General features: G+C 32.2%; 2 protein-coding genes across 2 annotated transcripts; both read left to right on the top strand.

Moving 5' to 3' along the window:
- Positions 1-6,985: 6,985 nt before the first annotated feature.
- On the top strand, positions 6,986-13,850 carry LOC126659574 (transmembrane 9 superfamily member 1). Its single transcript, XM_050352872.2, has 12 exons — positions 6,986-7,193; positions 8,398-8,590; positions 8,704-8,808; positions 9,615-9,632; positions 9,744-9,841; positions 9,919-10,071; positions 10,293-10,427; positions 10,593-10,759; positions 11,074-11,168; positions 11,244-11,617; positions 12,183-12,456; positions 13,416-13,850. The coding sequence occupies exons 1-12, from the start codon at positions 7,116-7,118 to the stop codon at positions 13,481-13,483; spliced, it is 1,758 nt and encodes a 585-aa protein (XP_050208829.1). The 5' UTR covers positions 6,986-7,115; the 3' UTR covers positions 13,484-13,850.
- Positions 13,851-14,808: 958 nt separating this feature from the next.
- Positions 14,809-15,474, top strand: LOC126659575 (ferredoxin, leaf L-A-like). The gene has a single exon (XM_050352873.1). It carries the CDS (start codon positions 14,877-14,879, stop codon positions 15,312-15,314), a length of 438 nt encoding a protein of 145 aa, XP_050208830.1. The 5' UTR covers positions 14,809-14,876; the 3' UTR covers positions 15,315-15,474.
- Positions 15,475-21,968: the final 6,494 nt, after the last annotated feature.

The following is a 21,968-nucleotide window of genomic DNA, read 5'->3' on the forward strand; positions in this document are numbered from 1 at the left end:
AACGGAAACATTTTCAATACATCTAAGTAAAAAATTATACAACAGATGCATTTTTAATACGTCTCATATGTTTAATTATTGGTATATGTCTGATACATATTTGATACATCTGTGATACATAATTTATACATGATAGGTGCATTATATAATTTATACATGATAAATATATTTTAAATGTACTTAATAGACACATCGCTGATATATAATTCATACATGATAGATACATTTTTTTTACAACATATTTTATATATGATAGATACATTTTTTAAATGTATGTAACAAATACTAATTTATACATGAAGATACATTTTGTTTTTTGAGTTGTATATAATGTGTATCAAAGATGTATATATAATGTATTTCTGTGTATTAAAATTGTAATATTCGCTTTAGATTTATTTTTTTGTTTTTAATTTTAAAAATATAAATTTTAAATCTACTATATAGATACATTGCTGATACATAATTTATACATGATATTACATTTTTACAATATATACATAACTTATATACATGATAGATATTTTTTAAGTTGTATATAATATGTATCGAATGTGTATATTTGCTATATATATATATATATATATTTTAAATCTACTATATAGATACTTTTTTTTGTCAATACTATATAGATACATTGCTAATACATAATTTATACATGATATTATATTTTTACAATATATACAGAACTTGTATACATGATAGATATTTTTTAAGTTGTATACAATATATATCGAATATGTATATTTGCTATATATATATATGCTATATGTAAATATATATCAAATGTATGAAGTTAGACATAGACTAAGTAACTAAGATATATAAGATATTTTTTTGAGTTGTATATAATATGTATCAAATATGTATATACACATCATCGATAAATATAATATGTATCAAAGATATATATAATTCTTGAAATATTAACCACCCTTAATTATTTATCATGTTAGCATAAAAAATGAAATCTATATATTGCAATTGTATGTAAATATATATCAAATGCATGAAGTCAGACTCAAACAAAGTAATTAAGGTATATAAATTACTACAATATTGGGGATTTTATTACTCTTTAGTTTTTACTTTGAAAATTATGTAATACATTAAGATCTATGAAAATAGAATGAGTCCAGTCAAATAATTAGGATTGGTGCACCGAACTAGGCATTTTATATATGATAGGACTAGCTTGTCTTTTCTTTTTCTTTAAAACAGTTCACGCACAGTGGACCCAATTTGGTAACAAGAAATGGATTCCGTTTTTTGTGCCTTAAATTAATGGTTCATTTACTATGAAATAGAAAAGCATCCACGTGTCATTACTTGATAAGTAATAACTGTTAATTGTAGAAAAACCGAACAAATCGCCTGAATTGTTAGTTGTTCTAGTGATGATGCCACTCGTACGCGTGTCCCAATTCTATTGGGATGGTGCTGGTGAAAACTTTTTATACTTTCTAGCAAAAATGATAAATATATGAGATCAATGGTAATGTGTGTAATTGCAAGCCTTTTTTTGTTATTTTTGTGATTTTCTCATATAAATATTGTACAGTTTATCATATATAAGTAATCAATAGATTTAAATTAGGATCATTACAACCTAATTCAGCAATTATGAAAAAAAATTGAATTGGAAGAGAAAACTAATACCAATACCATGCTACAGCACTCAGAAATAATTATTTATTATATTATCTCTAAAATAAAAGTTAGAACTAAACTTTAACTTATAGAAACATCTAATATCAAATATTAACCAATAAGGCATAATCTTCCATTTTAATTCACCAAATCAAATTACAAATCACTAATCTAGTGATAAAAAAACTAAAATTCAGACCCATAAATTTACAAAATAGAAAAAAATAATTCTTACCAACTCAAACCACCGACAAAAAAAAATAGAAATTGAAGCCAAGCTTCGAATCAATAAATAAGAGCGCAAACTTCTTTTTAATTTTTAAAATTAATTAGAGAAAAAAGAGGAAGAAATAGTTAGAATAGGAGATCATGAAGAAAGCACTATGGCCCCCTTTGGAACAATTCTATATACCCATCGGAATTTATTTATAAATGAATTCAACTAGAATTCATTTGCAAATGAATTCCGTTATTTGAAATGAAAAACTGTAAATCATAAAATTGAAATAAATTCTGCATATTCACGTTTGGAATGAATTATAGAATTCAATTCTTTTTAACTCTATTCATAAAAAAGGCAGAAAGTACAAAAAACCCTCGAATTTTTTTCAAAAGTACAGATCAGCCCTTTTACTTTATCTGGACACAATTAAGCTCCCGTGTTTTTAAAATTGAACAATTAAACTCTTATTATTTTAAAATCGAATAAATAAACACTTTTTGTTTACTTTTGGGACACTTACCCCCTCAAATTTTTGGTAAATATTTTAAATATTAAAATTATTTTTGAACTTTTTCCTATATGATTATGAGAGACATGTCAGCCATTAATGAGTGTTTCTAATGATGTTGGATGAAAGGGGTTATTTGTTCTATTTGAAAACAAAGAGGGCTTAATTATAATCCCAAAAAATAAAAGGTCTGATTTGTTCTTTTGTGAAAACTACGAGGGTCTTTTTGTACCTTTTACCTAAAAAATATATATGTAATATACACGCATCGTTGTACAATATCCATAAGTACTGAATTATTACACTATGTATATAATAAGAAGACAATTTAAATATAAAATGTAATTCTTCCATTAGTTGTATGTAATTCCTTGATTCTAATTAGCAATTTGATTATCAATTTGCTATCACTTGATTCTATAAACCCTAGATGACGACAACAAAAACAACATCATGAATCACAAACCCTATCAAGAAAATTATAAGTTAAAATAAATAGATCGAAAATATATAAAATAATTTATATTAAAAATTAAAAATTAAAAATATATATAAAAAACGGAGATGAAAATTAAGAAGAAGATAGGAAGAAAAAATAAAATAAAATATTAGTAATAAAAGTAAAAAGTGAAAGATAAAGAAAATAAATAGCCTCATATAGTAAGAACAATTTAACCAAATAGAATTGTTTTTTTAAAATTGGAATTCATGCAAATTCCACCTATTTTAATTGGATTCACAATCCCTCAAATTATAACTAAATACAATCCTAGAATTTCAATTTCAAGAATTGTATTAATGTATTCATTCATTTCAAACATAAAAATTTAGAATTGTAAATAAATTCTACATAATTTTATGGAATTCATTCATTTCAAAGGGTGCTCTATGTAAAACAGAAAAAAAAAGAGATTTAGGAATTTATCTAAAAAAATAAAAATAATAGGACTTTATACCCCAATAAGGAAAAATTAGTACAAATACTTCACTGTTTTAACATTTTTATGATTTTACTCTCCTTATTTGATTGTTTATAATTTTACTCTGACACATATCACACATTGCACATGTTCTCTATCTCTTTCCACGTGGTTCCCCTTTCTTTTCTTTTTTTCGTTTTCTCTCTCCACGTGGTCCCCCCTTTTCTCTTTTTTTCTTTTTTTCTCTCTCCACGTGGTCCCCCCTCCTCTCTCTCTCTCTCTCTCTCTCTCTCTCTCTCTCGTATGACGTGACATACCTTATTTATGCCCATTACAAATGATTCACAGGTTTAAACTTCCTTTTGTTTATTTTTTTTTGTGATTCATTTCTTTTTCTTTTTTCTTTTTTCTTCATTGATTAAATTAATAAAATTGCAGATTACACATTATTAAATAAATTAAAAAATTTCTTTTCATTTATTTCAGTATCAAATATTTTCTAATTTAAAAATATATGCTAATATTTAAATATTTTATTATATTAAAAGCATATTCAAAAACTATATGAACTAAATAAAAAATCACAGTATCACATTATCATATGATTATCACAGCTTCATCTTAGCATGTAATTATCAATTTGTGATATTGCATTGTCATCTTATTATCATGTCATTATTCAAAATCGTATATAACTGATCATTATATGATAATGTGATGATACTGCTGCATAATGTAAGACAAAATCACATTATCACTTTATCATATGATTATCATTGTATCATATTATCATATGATTATCACAGTTTCATCTTAGCATGTAATTATCAGTGTATCATATTGCATTGGCATCTTATTATCATGTCATTATCAGTACAATATGTAGCAGATTATTATATGATAGTGTGATGATACTGCTGGGTAATATTAGACAAAATCAGAGTATCATATGATTATCAAAGTATTACATTATCATATGAGTATCACTGTATTATCATGTTGTTATCATAACACTGTATAAAGAAAGATTTTCAAAAAAAAATTAATTATCATGTTGTTATCACTGTATAATCATCTCGTTATCATAATATAATCATATGATACCGAGATGATAATGTATTATTGTACCTAAATAATAATGTTATGACAACGACATAATAATAAAATTATGATAACAGTATGATAATATGATACCTATATAAAAATAATTACATAAAAATTATGATAACGAGATGATAATGTGAAGAAAATAGTATGATAATGAAGTATAATAAGGTCATATTATCATACTATAATCTTCACTTTATCATCTTATTATCATAATTTTTTTGTAATTGTTTTTTTCATGCATGTATCATATAATTATACTATTATCTTCACATTATCATCTCGTTATCATAATTTTTTTGTAATTATTTTTTTCATACAAGTATCATATTATCTTTACATTATTATCTCATTATCATAATTTCTCTGTAATTTTTTTACATATTATCATAATTTTATTATTTTGTTATCATCTGGTTATCATACTGGTGTCATGAATCTTTTTGTAATTCTATTTTCACGTACGTTATCATCCAGTTATTATAACATTATCATAATTCATTATCATACTCTAATGTTATGATAACGACATGATAATCAGACACTATTTTATCACACATTATCATATATATCATCATATATGTACCATAAATATTATCATCTCGTTATCATATGATAAAACATTATCATATGACACTATTTCTGTAAAATATTTTTCATGTAAATATCATATTATCATACTGTTATAAGCTTATAATTATATTATCATAAAAACATTATCATACTATTATCATTATCGTACATTTGTATTATCATAACCTTATCATAATCATATAATTAATGTCATGCGACATGATAATAACATGATAATCGAACGCTGTTTTTTAATAAAAAAATTGATTTTTTCTGCAGTGTTATGATACTTGCATGATAATGCAGTGATGATACTCATATGATAATCAGAAGCAGTTTTTTTTCCAGAAAATCATTTTTTGTGTATAAAAACGTCTTTAATGCAGATTTTTAGATCTAAAATTGAAAAAAATTCAAGATTAATTATTTAGATCTGAAAGTTAAACAAATCGTATTATTCACCACGAGTCAAGAAAAAAATGCTAAAATTGAATATGAAAAACGGCTTAGCGGCGACAGAATGATGGCGGAGCGACGACGGAATGATGAATTATTGATGAAGAAGAAACAAAAATGAAGAAGGAATGAAGAAGAAGAAGAAAATGAAGAAAAATAATGGCGGAAAAAAGAACAGAGAAGGAGAACAAAATAAATGGAGAAGAAAGAGAAAAGGAGAGAGAAAAAATAAATAAATGACATTTGTCAAATATGGTTAGAGTAAAATAATAATAAAAGGTAGGTATAATTATAATATAAATAGGTGTTAGAGTAAAAAAATAAAAACATTAAAATGGTGAGGTATTTTCTTTATCTTTTCTTTGTTGAGGTAGGAAATCATATTATTTTCAAAAAGAGAGTATTTTTTCTAATTTTTTCAAAAAAAGACGCTTGAAAGTCCAACTTTTGAGAAGACATTTTTATAACTTTTTGATAAATTGATGTACTCTACGTAATTTATTCTTTTCTCTATATAAAATGATTCCTAATTGGCTTTTAACCAGCCCAGGAAATTGAATACTTTAACAAATCCATAAACCAAACCAGTCCAGGTCCATGTCGCATTGCAGGTTCAAAATCAAAGCCCATAATACCAAACGAAAAAGAAGACGTTGATTGAGCTATTTAGTTTTTAAATAGCCGAATAACCAAATTAAATAAAGAAAATTCATATAAATAGTATAAAAACGGTAAAAAAAAAAACATTCACTTAACATTTTCTTTACCTTTTCTATTCCATACCAAAAATGCATTTAAGATATATCACATTTTTGAAGTATCAGATATATATCACGGTTATATGACCGAGCATCGATCGGCTCGATCACTGTATTAGACCAAACTGAATTAATCATAACCAAATTTTCTAATTTCTTATAATCATGAAATGTGTATAATTGAACCATAACCAAATCAAAATAATTATTCAATTCGATTGGTTTTTGAGTTAACCGACTAATCAAATATCTTCAAAATTAATTATTAAAACTATAAAAATACAAAAATAAATTAATATTAATATTAATTTACAATTACATATAAATTTTGGGAGTAGATTGATTCTGAATTATAGAAAAGCACAAAAATACTCTAATTTTAAAAAAAATTATGAAATAACATTATATATCTTTATATAATTCAGTTCGATCGGTTTGTTAATTTTTGAACTTGCATATAGAAAACCTAATCAAACCGAATTAATCAATTTTTTAAAATTAATAACCATGACCTAACTGAATTAAATTAAAAACCAATCCAAATTAAAATTATAGTTTGGCTAGGTCGGTCAATTCGGTTAATATCCGAATATTCCACACCCATTCTATGATGTAATTTTTTTATTGTTACACATTTTGTATACTTTGAATAAAAATGAATTTTTAAGTTCAAAAGGTAATTTTAAAAATTAAATGATTTTTTTCCCAATAATCTTATGTTTAACGCATTAAATATAAATTATCGATTTCCTTAATTGAACCAAATAAAATAAAATCAAAACAGAGTGCCTGCGAATTTTTAAGACACTACCACACACCTCATCTCTTTCATTTGTTAATAAGAACTTAAACCCGAAAACAAAATCCATTACTTGCTCTACTACTTGACTCCTCAGATCCCGCTCTCGCCGGCGATCGCCATGTCCTCCGCCTCCGCCACCGTTTTCCTTATCCTCCTCCTCATTTCTCCAGCTCTCGCTTCCGAGTCGGATCACAAGGTTAACTTTTAATTGTAAAACCCTTACTTTTGACTGTAAGTTAGTCAATTTCTTTAACTTATTAGATCTCATAATTTAGGCATTTCTGGGTTTAATCGTGCCTTCAGATCTGCTAGGTTTATCATTAGTTGTTGCTCGTAATATTTAGAGGAATGTTGATATATTGTGGATCATTAATTAGGGCTTTTTAGTTAGATCTGTTTTGCAGTTCTGTTTAATTCTTGTGGAAACAGTAAGTGCATGAGCTGGTTGTTCTGAATTGTGATGTAGTGATATCTTAAGCTTGGTAGAAGTGTAAAGGGATTGCTTTGGATTTGATTGACTGCTGCCTTAGTCTATGTGACTGAAATCTCAAGCAAATGTTTTGGTTGAAGCATTGTAATTATCGTGTTATTACCAACACATTTGGCAGAAGCTGATTTAGGACAAAACGTAAACTATTTGGATACTAGTTTATAGTTGTGCTGATATTCAGCTTTTGCATTGCTGATTTGAGTAGGGTCTTGGGAGGTCTATTGACAGGTCGTCGTTTTAGTCATTTGAAACATAGATTGTGTATTTCTCTCAAGAGGTTGACAATCCCTTTGTTGGGAAAAAACCGGGCCTATCTTTCAGCTATGCTGTTGAAGGAGTTTCCTTTTTCTAGTTTTGTTTGTGAATCAAACCGTGTTCGAACTTCGAAGTGATTGAACTGTGTGCAAAATTATCCCTTGGGTGCAAACTTTCTATCAGATGCAACCAATAGCCTTTCCAAACAAAAGAGCATCTCCATTAAAATGTGTTAGAAATAAGTGGGCGAGCAATCTAAATTGAGGCATTGATTTTTACCAATTTTAAATAATTTTTTTTTATCTTTGTCATACCAGTTAGAAGTGATCTTTATTATTTGCTTTGATTCCATTATGATTTTCATTCTATTAGGAGCAGATTATGTTTCTCATCCAGTTAAGATCAAAATCATATTCTATATATATATATATATATATATATATATCTATCTATCTATCTATCTTTTGAGCTGGACAGTAGTGGCTTTTAACATTTTTTTGTTTTTTTTCTGTATATTTTTTATTTAAATTGCAATCCTGTTTTATGACTTACTTTAGTTTCAATGTGTCTGTTTTGTCATGTGTTGCAATATCAATGAATAGTTATGTCTCTTCTATTTTTTTGGGGAAGGGTTTAATGTTATGACCTTTTACAGTACCGACAAGAGGAGCCAGTTACTCTTTGGGTGAATAAGGTTGGGCCTTATAATAATCCACAAGAAACATACAATTATTACAGCCTTCCATTTTGCCATCCATCTGGCAGTTTCTCACATAAATGGGGTGGCCTTGGTGAAGTTCTAGGAGGAAATGAACTTATTGATAGCAAGATTGACATAAAGTTCCAGAGTATGCAAATCTTTTCCAGATTTTGAACTTTGTGTGTTGCATTGTTGGTAGGATTTTTTTTCAATTCATTTTAATCACGTCTTGCTAACTATTTTTAATTATACTTTTAACAGAGAATATCGAAAAAGGCACCATTTGTTCACTTGATCTTGACGAAACGAAGGTCAAAATATTTAAGGATGCAATTGAGAGCAACTATTGGTTCGAATTCTTTGTCGGTATATTCTGCATCCTATGCTGATTAGTTTCCTCTTTCTAATCAAATTCAATTGAAAGTATTCGTAGTGGTAGTCATCTGTCTTAGAAAACATTGTGAAAATCCCACCCATCATAAAATGAGGTGCAACTTTTAATAGGAAAATTTTGATATGATATGTGTAATAACCCTTGGTAGGGACGAGCAGATTATAATAAGTATCCAGTTATTTTAGAAGGAAAGCAAAATCAGTGTTACAGTGATGACGGTTGGAATGATACTATTGTGAATACATTTTCTTGAATAGAGTCTATAACTAAATAATTTTTTTTAAACTAAAGTTACATGCATTGACATATCGTATTCTGTTTTCTGAGTATGTTCCCTTCAGAAGAGTCTAGACATACACATACTTAATTTTGTATTCAGTTCTCCTTTTATGTACGCCATGATCCATCATTTTCAGAATAGTGGCACATTATATCTAATTGTATGGAAATTATTTATGCAGTCTGGAAAAACCTGTTTCACTTGTCAATTTTATTTGGAGTGCTACTGTTAATTTGGCTTGTTGAATAGTGAATATCAGTGGACTGAGCTGCTTCTAATAATTTATCAGCTATAGCTCTTCTAATATCTGTCCATGTAGAATATGTATTTTAACTTTTACATGCTGTGTATTCATAGGACTAGAGGTTAGCTTATATGTTGCTCCTTCAAATGCATGCTCTTTTATGTGCTTATTATTATCTTGAGGTGCTTACTGTTGACTTTTCTATGCTCATGTCTCTTGCTACTTGATCATTGATGTCAAACTTCCAAGTTCAGATGATCTGCCATTGTGGGGTATGTATTCACTATTCTTCATTCTATCTCTTTCTTTCTCTGCCTCCCCCTTCTAACTGTCAACAGAGTATGAAATGATAAGTAACTGGGACTTTGCTTATTTGATTCTAGGCTTTGTTGGTGAGTCGCATCCGGATAAGAACAGTGACAATGGCAAGCATGTCCTTTACACACACAAAAGCATCACTATTAGATATAATAATGATCAGGTTTGTGCTCTAGTGATGCTACATGACTTCTGTAGAGTACTAATATCTATTATCGTATTTACGCTCTACTTTTGCAGATTATTCATGTTAATCTTACGCAAGACAATCCAAAGCCCTTAGAAGCTGGAAGAATGGTGGACATGACATATTCTGTCAAATGGATTCCAACTAACATCACATTTGCACGTCGTTTTGATGTGTATTTGGATTACCCTTTCTTTGAGCACCAGGTAAATGGTAACCTTTGATGCTGTTTGCCTTGATTTCCTTGTCTTCTCCAGGAAGGGAATTTCTTGTCTTCTCCAGGAAGGAAATTTCTTAGAGGGGAAAATAGATTTAGGGCTGTGTTATTTGCTATTGAGTTATCTATTGTCCCTTTATTTTCTGTCAAAGAAACTATGTCCCTTTATTTGGCTTTCACTTATACGTGGATGCATCTCCAAACATGCAGATCCATTGGTTCTCTATTTTCAATTCTTTCATGATGGTTATCTTTCTCACTGGTTTGGTGTCGATGATACTGATGAGGACGCTTAGAAATGACTATGCCAAATACGCACGGGAAGATGATGATCTTGAGTCTCTGGTGATGCTTTTCTTCAATATCAACTCTTAACAAAAATGTTTAATTTTTTGCTGATGGGTCTGTTTTTTGTTTACTTGAGATTATTGGGTGAGTTGTGCTGTATGAATGAATTGTCATGGATTCTGACATTTTAAGCTGTGGGCATTACGGAACTTTGATAATCAGGAAAGAGATGTTAGTGAGGAGTCTGGTTGGAAACTTGTTCATGGAGATGTTTTTCGGCAACCTCGCAATCTAGTCATTATTTCAGCTGTTGTTGGGACAGGTGCTCAGCTAGCAATGCTTGTGCTTCTTGTTATCTTGTTGGCAATTGTCGGGACTCTATATGTTGGGTATGTTCAAAAGTTACTCCAGAATTCTTGCAAGATCCTTAATAAATTTAGGATCATTTTTATATTTGACACTCCTTCCAGTTTTGTGTAAATCTCTTGATTCGTCTTAGTTATTTGTTGGCACTTGCCCCACTTTCCTCTACCTGTTATAAATGTTTGTTTTTGCTGCTTTAGGCATTTTACATTCTGTTTTAGGTGTCACTTCCTTTCTTTATTATTTTTTACACCCAAGGGTTCATCAGGGAAAATCGTACTCTACTTTTAATTTTCTGTTCTATTAAGTAATAACTTATAAATGATTTTTTGTGGCTCAGGAGGGGTGCAATTGTTACAACATTCATTGTATGCTACGCTCTCACATCATTCATTTCTGGTTATGTGAGTGGGGGAATGTATTCTCGCCATGGTGGTATGCACCTTAGTCTGCTAGTTGACTAATGTTATTATTTTTAATGTTTGTTTACATTTTTTCATTTTTTTGCAGGAAAAAGTTGGATAAAGTCAATGATCCTGACGGCTTCTTTATTTCCATTTATGTGCTTCGGGATTGGGTTCATCCTGAACACAATTGCTATATTCTATGGGTCTTTAGCAGCTATTCCATTTGGCACCATGGTTGTGGTTTTTGTAATTTGGGCTTTCATTTCATTTCCTCTGGCACTTCTTGGCACAGTTGTTGGAAGAAATTGGAGTGGTGCTCCAAATAATCCTTGCCGTGTGAAGACTATTCCTCGTCCAATCCCTGAGAAGAAATGGTACCTAACACCATCTGTGGTCTCATTGATGGGAGGACTACTGCCTTTTGGCAGTATTTTCATTGAAATGTATTTTGTCTTCACATCTTTCTGGAATTACAAGGTAAATTGTGCGGCGTTATCTGAATGGCATGATCAATTCACTGTCACGCTAAGGTTTAATGTTCAAAATTTCATTGGATTATGACTATTGAGAATTTTACTTCGCGTGTTTGCTATATTTCCAATCTGTATCTCAACTTTGTATCTAAAACCTAAGGATTCTTTAAATTCAAATAATAAACCATGTTGGAAGTGTTATGATATAACATAATGTGAAGTTTAGTGGGTTTCTCCAGAAAGGGTTCTTGCATAGCATTTGAGTCAGTTTTTATTCATCCCGGTCTGCTTTTGTATCTAAAACCTAAGGATTCTTTAAATTCAAATAATAAACCATGTTGGGAGTGTTATGATATAACATAATGTGAAGTTTAGTGGGTTTCTCCAGAAAGGGTTCTTGCATAGCATTCCAGTCAGTTTTTTATTCATCCCGGTCTGCTTTTGATATTAATACGACTTTTTAGTACAAAAATATTTTCTTCCTTGCTTTTATAGTGTTTGTTATACAGTTTAAGGAATGTCTGGGTTGTAAACACGAGGCTAATCTTGCTTCTTGTACTATTTGACAGGTGTACTACGTCTACGGCTTTATGTTGCTTGTTTTTCTGATTCTTGTTATTGTCACTGTGTGTGTGACAATTGTGGGGACATATTTCCTGCTCAACGCTGAGAATTATCACTGGCAATGGACATCATTTTTCTCTGCTGCATCAACAGCTGTTTACGTGTACTTGTACTCGATATATTACTACTATGTGAAGACAAAGATGTCGGGCTTCTTCCAAACAAGCTTCTATTTTGGATACACTTTGATGTTCTGCCTTGGTTTAGGAATCCTTTGTGGTAAGTTTTTGTCTCACTTTTTTTTACTGCTACATTGTTTCTTGCCTTCTGATTATGGCTCTCTACTAACTCGCCATAACATGTATTAACCGTCTCTTGTGTGCCTTTGTTCAGCTTCTTGTTTATGTCTGGAAAATGGAAGTTTTTACCTGTGTTTGAACATAAATTTTCATGTGGGCAACAAATTCTACGACCTAAATATCAATGTTCTCTCTGAATTAACATTTTTTATTAGTTAGTTTTGAACTTATTAATTTTCATCAATTAGCCCAATTTTTGATTAGTTAACCTTTTTTTTTGGGTTAATTAGCCCCTTGCTTCAAAATTGATACATTTGGTTTAATTGATGAAAATTGATAAATTTAAGGGAGTAATCCACAAAAAAGTTAATTTTGATGTTAATTGTCCATCACATATATAAGTTTAAATTGTACGATTAAGTTGACAAAACGGTGGAAAATGTCATTGTCTTTGTCTTTGTTTAATTTAATTAATTTAGCATTGTCTATAGAGGAAAGAAGTGCCACATAATACTCCCTCCGTCCCAATAGAGTTGTCCACTTTGAGAAATTTTTTTGTCCCAAAACTCTTGTCCACTTTCAAAAAGTAACTAACTTTTACACTTGACTTTCTTATATTACCCCTATTTAAAATCCACTAATAAGTAAATTGAAAGTAAATTGCAAGTGGATCCTATATTAAATAGGGGTATGTCAAGAAAAGTAGGGAAAAGTTTACAAAACCCATAAACAATAATTGCTTTTCTTAAACTGTGTGATAAAGGCAAAGTGGACAACTCTATTGGGACGGAGGGAGTATTTTATATCCATAGATGAAATTTAAAGCATATGAATTGCACTCTGGAAACTTCAAAATCTAAGATTCATAATTCCTTATCAATACAAAGTAAATGATAATTTTTAGGCATGTATTTTACTTTGTGCTCTGTTATTACGCAGGAGCTGTCGGCTACTTGGGTTCCAATTTGTTTGTGAGGAGGATCTACAGAAACATCAAGTGTGATTAAACTAAGCTGAGGAGAAAGACCCGGGAGGGCTTCTAGAGAGCAAACATTCTTCTCGAGATGGTAAAATTTTGTGGAAGCCTCTGGTCTTTTACCGTTGGGACAGCCCTTCTACAGATGCGTTAAATCGTTGTTCTACGATGGGGAAATATTCTTCTTTCTCTGGACTTGGGGGAAAAGCCCTGAGATTGTTTTTGGTTTTTATTCCCCAGGCTGTAAGTGAAAATCCTTAAATTAGAAGAGATTGTTCTTATAATCTGTGAAGTTAGCAAATTATATCAAACCTCTGTCACATTTTTTTTTATATTTCATATTTTACAAATAGGTTCCTTATGTAAGGACTGATCCCTAATCACCCCCTTTTCTTGAATTTGTTTTGTTATTTGCACATCTTTGGAAGTAGAAAATCTCGAGGGGCAACTTTGAAGAAGTTAATTTCGTGCTAGGCATATCTTTGTCAATTCTATGCCTGTACAGTTACTAAACTGAACTGCTGAATTTATTAGGTTTATATTAAAAAAGTTTAATTTTTTTAGATCAGTTCGAGTTTGGATTAAAATAAAAAAAACAGCTCAGTTTTTGTGCAAACTGTAAAACCGAACCAAATAGATTGTGTTCACTTCAAAACATTTTAGATTGTGCTATAGGACCTTTTCTCGAAAAACACTGGATCCTTTGGAAGAGTATTTTAAAATTAGTTTGGTTAGACTTTAATTTTGGCTTAGCTCGGTTCGGTTTGAACCAAATGTTTCTACCCTTTTTAGTTGAGTGTAGAAGGATGGCTTAACCTATATAGAGGTCCCTGTACTTTACACTTTTTTTCCGTAGGTCTTTATACTTCATTTTTGTATTATTTGATCTCTCTACTTACCTATTTTTGATTTTCAGGTCCTTTATGAGTTTTTTCCGGTCCTTTTGTGTGGCTGGAGGAAACAAAAATTGTAAGTAGAGGGATCGGAGGAAATAAAAATTGTAAGTAGAGGGACTGTAAAAAACTCACAAAGGACATGAAAATTAAAAATAGATAAGTAGAGGGACCAAATAATACAAAAATGAAGTATAAGGATCTATAGAAAAAAAGTGTAAAGTACAGGACCTCTATATGGGTTTGGCCTAGAAGGATTTCTAAAGATTATATTATATGGGTTAGACTTTATATAATGGTGGAATTATACAAACCATAGAGCTTTTGTCATAGGATTGTGGCAGCCACATTGACCCAATTGTCTGTGGTGATAACATAAAGGATAAAGCAATCCACAAAGGATTGCCACGTGGCAGATAGGGTTCTATGCCACTTCATAACCTCCACAAGCCTTCCATTTATCAACACTTATAGCCTCTTCATTCCTCTAGTCTCCCAAAACCAAAGAAAGCTAAACAAAAAACTCTCTCAATGGCCTCCACAGCTCTCTCTAGCGCCATGGTCAGCACCTCCTTCACCCGCCAGCAACCCGCCGTGACTAGCCTACGCGCTCTACCCAATGTCGGTCAAGCCCTCTTCGGCTTGAAATCGAGCCGTGGCGGAAAGTTCAAGGCAATGGCAACCTACACAGTTAAGGTGATTACTCCGGAAGGCGAGAAGGTAGTTAAATGCCCTGATGATGTTTACATTCTTGACCACTTGGAGGAGGAAGGTATCGACCTTCCGTACTCGTGCCGTGCCGGTTCTTGCTCTTCGTGTACCGGAAAAATTGTATCCGGAACCGTTGATCAGTCTGATGGTAGTTTTCTTGATGATGACCAGATGGAAGCTGGTTTTGTTCTCACTTGTGTGGCCTATCCAACTTCTGATGTTGTTATTGAGACACACAAGGAAGATGATCTTCTTTAAGTATAAATTTATCTTATCTTGAGTTTAATTTTCAGTATGTGGACTATTTGAGGACAAGATTGTCATGTTTCTTGTTAAATTCATGAGTATTATTGATGTTTCTACTCACAGATTAAACTCTTCATTGTAGTTTTAATAAATTTTATATTCCTGTTCTCTATTTCTATGTATGATTTTTATTCTTTTAAATTACCAATTTATAAGAGTATTTTCTTGTTCTTAAATCAAAAACATGTTATTTTTGTTCCTGATATACGATAATATTTGAGAGGTCCATGAGTTTCCTATCTAGATAACAATCCTTTTCTGTTCGAATTAATATATTTTGCATAGTGTACTTAGTTGGCAAAATAATCCATATATCCATAATCTGGATGAAATTGATAAATATATCATAAATAATTTATTTTGACTGTTTGGTTTGGTAGTTTCATGTTTTTTAATCATATTTATTCAAGAGTTAAATGAAAAATAGGGTTATTAGCATATTAAATTCTAATCTTTCACATTTTTAGCAATTTATTCTCATTCTTTAAAAAATATGATATCTCTAAAGGGCACGCAAGAGCAGAACCATCAATGGGACAATGTGCACAAGCATCAAAAATGAAAATTCAACTCTCTATCATAGCCACTTATGTTACTTTTAAGGGTTAATCACTAAAAAAAACTCCTACCTTTTAACCTCTTTTCAATTGTACTCCGACGTTGCAATTTTATCAGCTGCACCCTAATTCGCACCTTTGAGTTTCAATTTTACCCTCAAAATCAAATTGGACTCTTTTCTACTCGGAAAAAAATTCATAAAAACCCTTATAGAGTACTCGTTTGAACTCTTTTTTATACAAAAAGTTAAAAATGGATGACTTATTTTAACTTTTTTCAAATGGAAAAGAGATCAACTTAGTACTTGAGAGTGAAATTGAAAAACAAAGGTGCGAATTAGAGTGCATCTGACAAAATTGCAATGTCAGGGTGCATTTGGAAAAGGGCTCAAAGGTTGGATTTTTTTGGTATTAAACCTACTTTTAAACAGAAACCAATAGGCAAGAGAACCTCTTTCAGGACTTATATCAAACACCTGTTACGTATAACTCTCAAATTCTGATATATTTCAAACAGAATACACCCTGCAAAAATATAAACAAATAGACAAGAGTATGGTTTCAAACACTTACATAACATAATTAATTCTAACCAAGTCAGTACTATTACTCCACATATATAAATATATAAACCCAGTTAATGTTCCAATATGCTAAATTTGGTTTCCTTGGCTTGCAGGCATTACAAAATTAATTAATACTTATATAAAAACTAGATTATAACAGATTCTAAGAAGCAAAATTACAATGTATAATGAAAATATGAGAAAATAATATAATGTATGAAGGGACAAGAATGTTACGAGAGCCTCGAACCAATCCATTGGTGAGTGGTTAATGTTATATCATCCTTAGCTGAAATTGATTGTATGTACTAGCTGTGATGTCTTATATTATAAGCATTAGAATCAAACCTAGGCAACCGCCCACTCGGATTTGATTTTGTCAGCAAAAACTACCTGCAACTGATCGACCTGGTACAACTTAAGAATGCAAGGGATAACTTATTGCAGACTGTTGGTCAAATTAAGATGTAGGATTCATTCTCCTCACATAAAGTTTGAACTTGCAATGCCTTGTGGTTTAAGAAACTATGCATAATAACTTCATTCGCCAAAATAATACGATGGATAAAAATTCAAACTCCGATGATAATTGAATCATTAATAAAATTAATATTATGCTTTACTTAATATCAATTCCCAATTTTAAAATGTAAATTGACGTACTCTTAGACTCGTGCAATCTTTTTTCATTATAAAAACACTTATTAATAATTATTTTAAGGTACTGCATATTTGTAGAGAAGTTGGGTTAATTTCTGTTTTATTATTTCTTAAAAAAGAAGTTTGTAGTTAGTAGCAAGTTATCACTTATCAGTCATGACATGGCTTGTATATATGTTGTCTAATTCCTTCTTCAACTGATAATCTGATGAACTCAACTTTATATCTTATCATATCTTGTTGATTACACTAATCAAGCGATAAACTAAGGACTGTAACCCATGCGACGAATGTTTGTATTGTTCTGTTGTTTCCAACATTTTTGCTAGTAACTTGACCGTAAGCTGAAGGGTGTACTAATTGGTGTATGATTTTCTCATCTATAGCAGTAAGTAACCGTGATGCAAAAGTAATGATCACCCATTCTATTGTATTTTAACTTTACAGCGTCTTGTAGTTAAGCGGATTAACATATAACTTGAACTAATGTAAAGGAATCCATAGAAATCACATACCAAACTAAAGGATAGTGTTCATCCTAAAGGTGCAAAAAGAAGTCAAGCGAAGATATGATAAAAATAAAGAGGCATAATCCTAGTAGAATAATCACGGATTTTAGCTCAACCATATGCTCAGATTAACGAGGCATCAATCATCCTACTGAAACACTATGGTATAGAGAACATAAAGCAGCAGAACATGAGCATTAATACCAAATAAACCATAATTACTTTCAAAAAATTAATATCATAAACTGAATATGTTTACCAAATGAACAATCACTATGTAAACTCCATTGGTCTTTACAGCTACAAAAATAAACAAATCAGTATTATCCTAACAACAATCTTAATCTGTGAATCTCTATGGTTCTGCAGGAACTGATCTGATAAATTCGGCAAGGCCTTCATCTTCTTGAAGCAGTGTAGCCACATAATTTGTAAGTTCAACATCTTCCGTAGAAGGAGCAGCCCTTTGTTCTTCAGCAGCAGGAACAGAAACAACTTCATCATCTTGAAGCTGCACAGCCACATAATTTGCAAATTCAACATCTTCCATTTGTTCTTCAGCAGCAGCAGCAGCAGGAACAGGAACAACAACTTGTACTTGTTCATCTCCTCGCGCGCTTCGATCCAAACCCATCAGCCCCATCTTCACCCTTTCTTTTCTTGTGGTTCTTTTTTATCCGGCACACCACAGTCCCTTCAGATTCATCAAGACAATATTCCTGCATCAACCAGCACCCATTCTCACACTTATTCTTCTTGTTTCGATATGAAAACTGCTTTTGAGTCCATCCGATTCCTTGTACCTTAAACTTCTTCCCCGTGTCCTCTCCGTGCCAAGTCCCTCCGCTGGATCCCACATTGCGTTTGAACGTAGAGCCCCCGGCAGCCCTCCTCTTCAAAGGGCTGAAAACGTAAAGAAAGTCGTTGTTGTTGTACGTTGGTCCGCCAAGTTTATCCCAAATCTGCCAGGGTTCTTGATCGCCGTAGATATCGCAATCTTGAATGAGTCCTTGGCATGGAAGTGGGGTTCCATGGAGCTTGTTGAGTAGATATAAGTGGACAATCTGATCATCTCGTGGCTCAAACTGGAAACCACAGCGAGTGAGTTCCATGACACAACTCATTGCTAACAAATTAAGAAGAAATTAACGCAAATCAAAGCTTAGAAGTAAAGAAGAGAAGAGTAAGAGTAGGTAGGGTTATTCAGTAGGGTTACTACTTACTTATTTATAGATTTGGGCTACGTGAAGGAGTTTGACATGCATTAGGTTAGATTAGATTAGATTAGATTAGATTAACTGCTTTACTTATTTACTTACTTGTACTGCGCGCTTCTTAAGTACTTTTTCTTATTTAGTTATTTAAAGGGAAAAGGGTCATTTATGCCCTTAAGGTTTGGCTCTAGGATCAAGAAAGCCCTCAACGTTTGGAAAGGTTCAAATATGCCCTCAACGTTTTAAAAAGTGAACAACTAGGCCCCTATTTTGACTTATAAATGAGATGTTGGGGGCCTGGTTGTCGAAATTGAAGGGCCTAGTTGTTCATTTTTCAAAACGTTGTGGGCATATTTGAACCTTTCCAGACTTTGAGGGCTTGCTTGATCCTAGAGCAAAACGTTAGGGGTATAAATGACCCTTTTCCCTTATTTAAACGAACATGAAAATAAGAGCAATTCTCTCCCTTTTTTTTGGTACAAGAAAGGAGGCAAAAGCCTAAAACCAACTACATATTCTCACAGACACTGCGATCATAAGACACACCCTGAGCATCGTGCTTAAGCCAAGATATAAGGCTACGAGGAGGCGTTTCATGCCAAACAGTGCCCACATAGTCCTCATTCATAATCGAAGCTAAATGGTCAGCAGCATTATTTGCTTCTCTATACACATGAGAGATCTTAACCTCCCAGTTATTCTTCAGCAATCTGTGAATAGCACACAGTAAGTTCGAATACCCAGCAGCATCACTCAACCCAGAATTAATCTTGTCCACGACGAGGCTGTTGTCAACTTCCAGCAGAATTTTTGTAGCTCCCAGCTTCCACCCTAACATCAAACCATAATAGACACCCCTGAATTCCGCACCAATGACAGAATCAAAGCCAATACCCACCGTGAAACTTCCCAACCAGTTACCCGCCTCATCTCTAGCTAAACCTCCTGCTCTAGCACAACCAGTAACATGATTAAACGCTCCATCAGTGTTGATTTTAATCCAACCTTGCGGTGGCCTTGACCAACAAACCGAAATGTCTTTGTACACATTAATGACAGAACTAAAACTTTGCTTATTTGCTTTGGCAATCGAAATGTAGTGAACCTTGTTCCTGATATTCATCAACATAGTTTCAATTGGGGTGAGAGTATCTTCAAACACCTTCTTGTTCCTCCAATTCCATATGTACCAAAGAGTAACCCCAAAAGTGCAGGCCCAATCACCGCTCCCATTGACATTAAGAGAACCCTGCAAATTTAATTGAAACCAATTATCAAAAGGCAAGTTGAACAAATTATTTCTTTGATCTGGGGCGATTATCCGATTCCACAACAACTTAGAGAGCAGACAATCACGAAAGACATGATTCCTATCCTCCACAGCATCATTACATCTAGGGCAAACGGTTTGGCTAGTTAAATGTCTTCTGAAGCGCTCTCCATTAGTCAAGAGCCTATCATGGGCCAGAAGCCAAAGAAAGAAGCGAATCCGCTCAGGGCCAGCCCAGCCCCAAATCCCATTCCATTGCTCATTAACCTCAACCTCAGCATCACCTTCTATAGCCTTATACGCAGACTTAGTAGAGAAATTCCCTGAACTCGAAAAACCCCAATACATAAAATCCTTTCCATTGTCAAGATTAGGAGGGATAATACTAGCAATCTTTAGGAGCCAAGAGTTAGGTAAAAAATTAGCAAACTTATCCTAACGCCAACTTCCTTCATTATCAGCAAATGAAGCAACATTATCCATTCTTACTTCATCTGGAATATTGACCAACGCAATCTGACTCAAAATCGTGCTATCCCCAAGCCAAGGATCTAACCAAAAACGAATAGACACCCCATCGCACATAGCCCACCTAACCTCGGATTGGACATGATTCCAACATCTACTCAAAGCTTGCCATAAATGCGACGAGCCTTTAATATTAGATAATGGGAGCAGCCAATCATCTGAAACTTTATACTTAGCTCTCAAGACGTTAACCCAGAACACATCATGATTAGCTAAAAGCTTCCACCCAACATTCATTAAAAGAGCCTCATTCATCAAACCCATATGCTTATATCCAAGACCACCTTTATTCTTCGGCAAGCGAACAACGTCCCACTTGATAAGATTGATCTTTCTAGTATCCTCCGTTTATCCCCAAAGGAACTTTCTACAACTTTTATCAATCTCAGAACAGGACCCCTTAGACAATGCAGTAGATTGCATCGTGTAGATAGGAATGGACGCTAGGACAGATGTGATAAGCGTTGAACGACCCGCAAGGGATAGGGTCCTTGCATTCCAGTTGGATAACCGGGTTTTAATTCTATTCATTACTCCTGCCGAATGTTTCTTGGTGTATCGACCATGTAAGAGAGGGACTCCCAGATAGTTTCCTAAGTCTTCAGTCATCTCAAAACCAAGCTTACGAGCAATCAGAACCATGGAAGAGTTCTGAACATTAGCAGAGAATAACACCTTGGTCTTATCTTTGTTAATTTTCTGCCCTGAAGACAAACAAAAACTGTCCAGAATATCCTTAATCACATCAGCTTGGTTCATAGAAGCCTCGCCGAAAAGAAGAAGATCATCCGCAAAAAAGAGATGAGACAAGCCAGGACAATCACGACCCATGACCAAGGGCTTCCATTTCTTACTAACGCACTCTCTATTTATCAGATGGGCCAGCCTCTCGATGCATAAAACAAAAAGATAAGAAGATATGGGGTCTCCTTGTCTGATGCCACAGGTCGGATTAAACGCCTCCAAGCAATTCTCTCCCTAGTATACTCTTAACAATATCATTCTACTTTTATCAAATTATAATTTCATCATTAAATCTTATTTTATTCCTTTTAAAGATTAAATTTCAATTTTATTTTAGAACGAAAACGTCAATCAATTTTATTGACAAAGCACTAAAGTCAAAGATTTTTTATCATGTCATTTATAATTCAATATTCCTTTAAATAAAGTAAAATTTCATATTAAAAATTTCAATAAATGCTCTAATATATTACTATAAAAGAACTAAAGTCAATTAAGATTATAAAAAAAAATTGCAATTAATAAAATTACCAACTAGATGTGTGCAAGTTTCATTTT

This window comes from Mercurialis annua, linkage group LG8, assembly GCF_937616625.2.
Source record: "Mercurialis annua linkage group LG8, ddMerAnnu1.2, whole genome shotgun sequence".
Taxonomy (NCBI): Eukaryota; Viridiplantae; Streptophyta; class Magnoliopsida; order Malpighiales; family Euphorbiaceae; genus Mercurialis; species Mercurialis annua.

Bases quoted from the DNA above. Each gene is read 5' to 3' on its own strand.
- LOC126659574 (XM_050352872.2), top strand. From the start codon at position 7,116: ATGTCCTCCGCCTCCGCCACCGTTTTCCTTATCCTCCTCCTCATTTCT. The intron at 7,194-8,397 runs GTTAACTTTTAA...GACCTTTTACAG, and splicing joins CTTCCGAGTCGGATCACAAG to TACCGACAAGAGGAGCCAGT. The intron at 11,618-12,182 runs GTAAATTGTGCG...ACTATTTGACAG, and splicing joins CATCTTTCTGGAATTACAAG to GTGTACTACGTCTACGGCTT.
- LOC126659575 (XM_050352873.1), top strand. From the start codon at position 14,877: ATGGCCTCCACAGCTCTCTCTAGCGCCATGGTCAGCACCTCCTTCACC.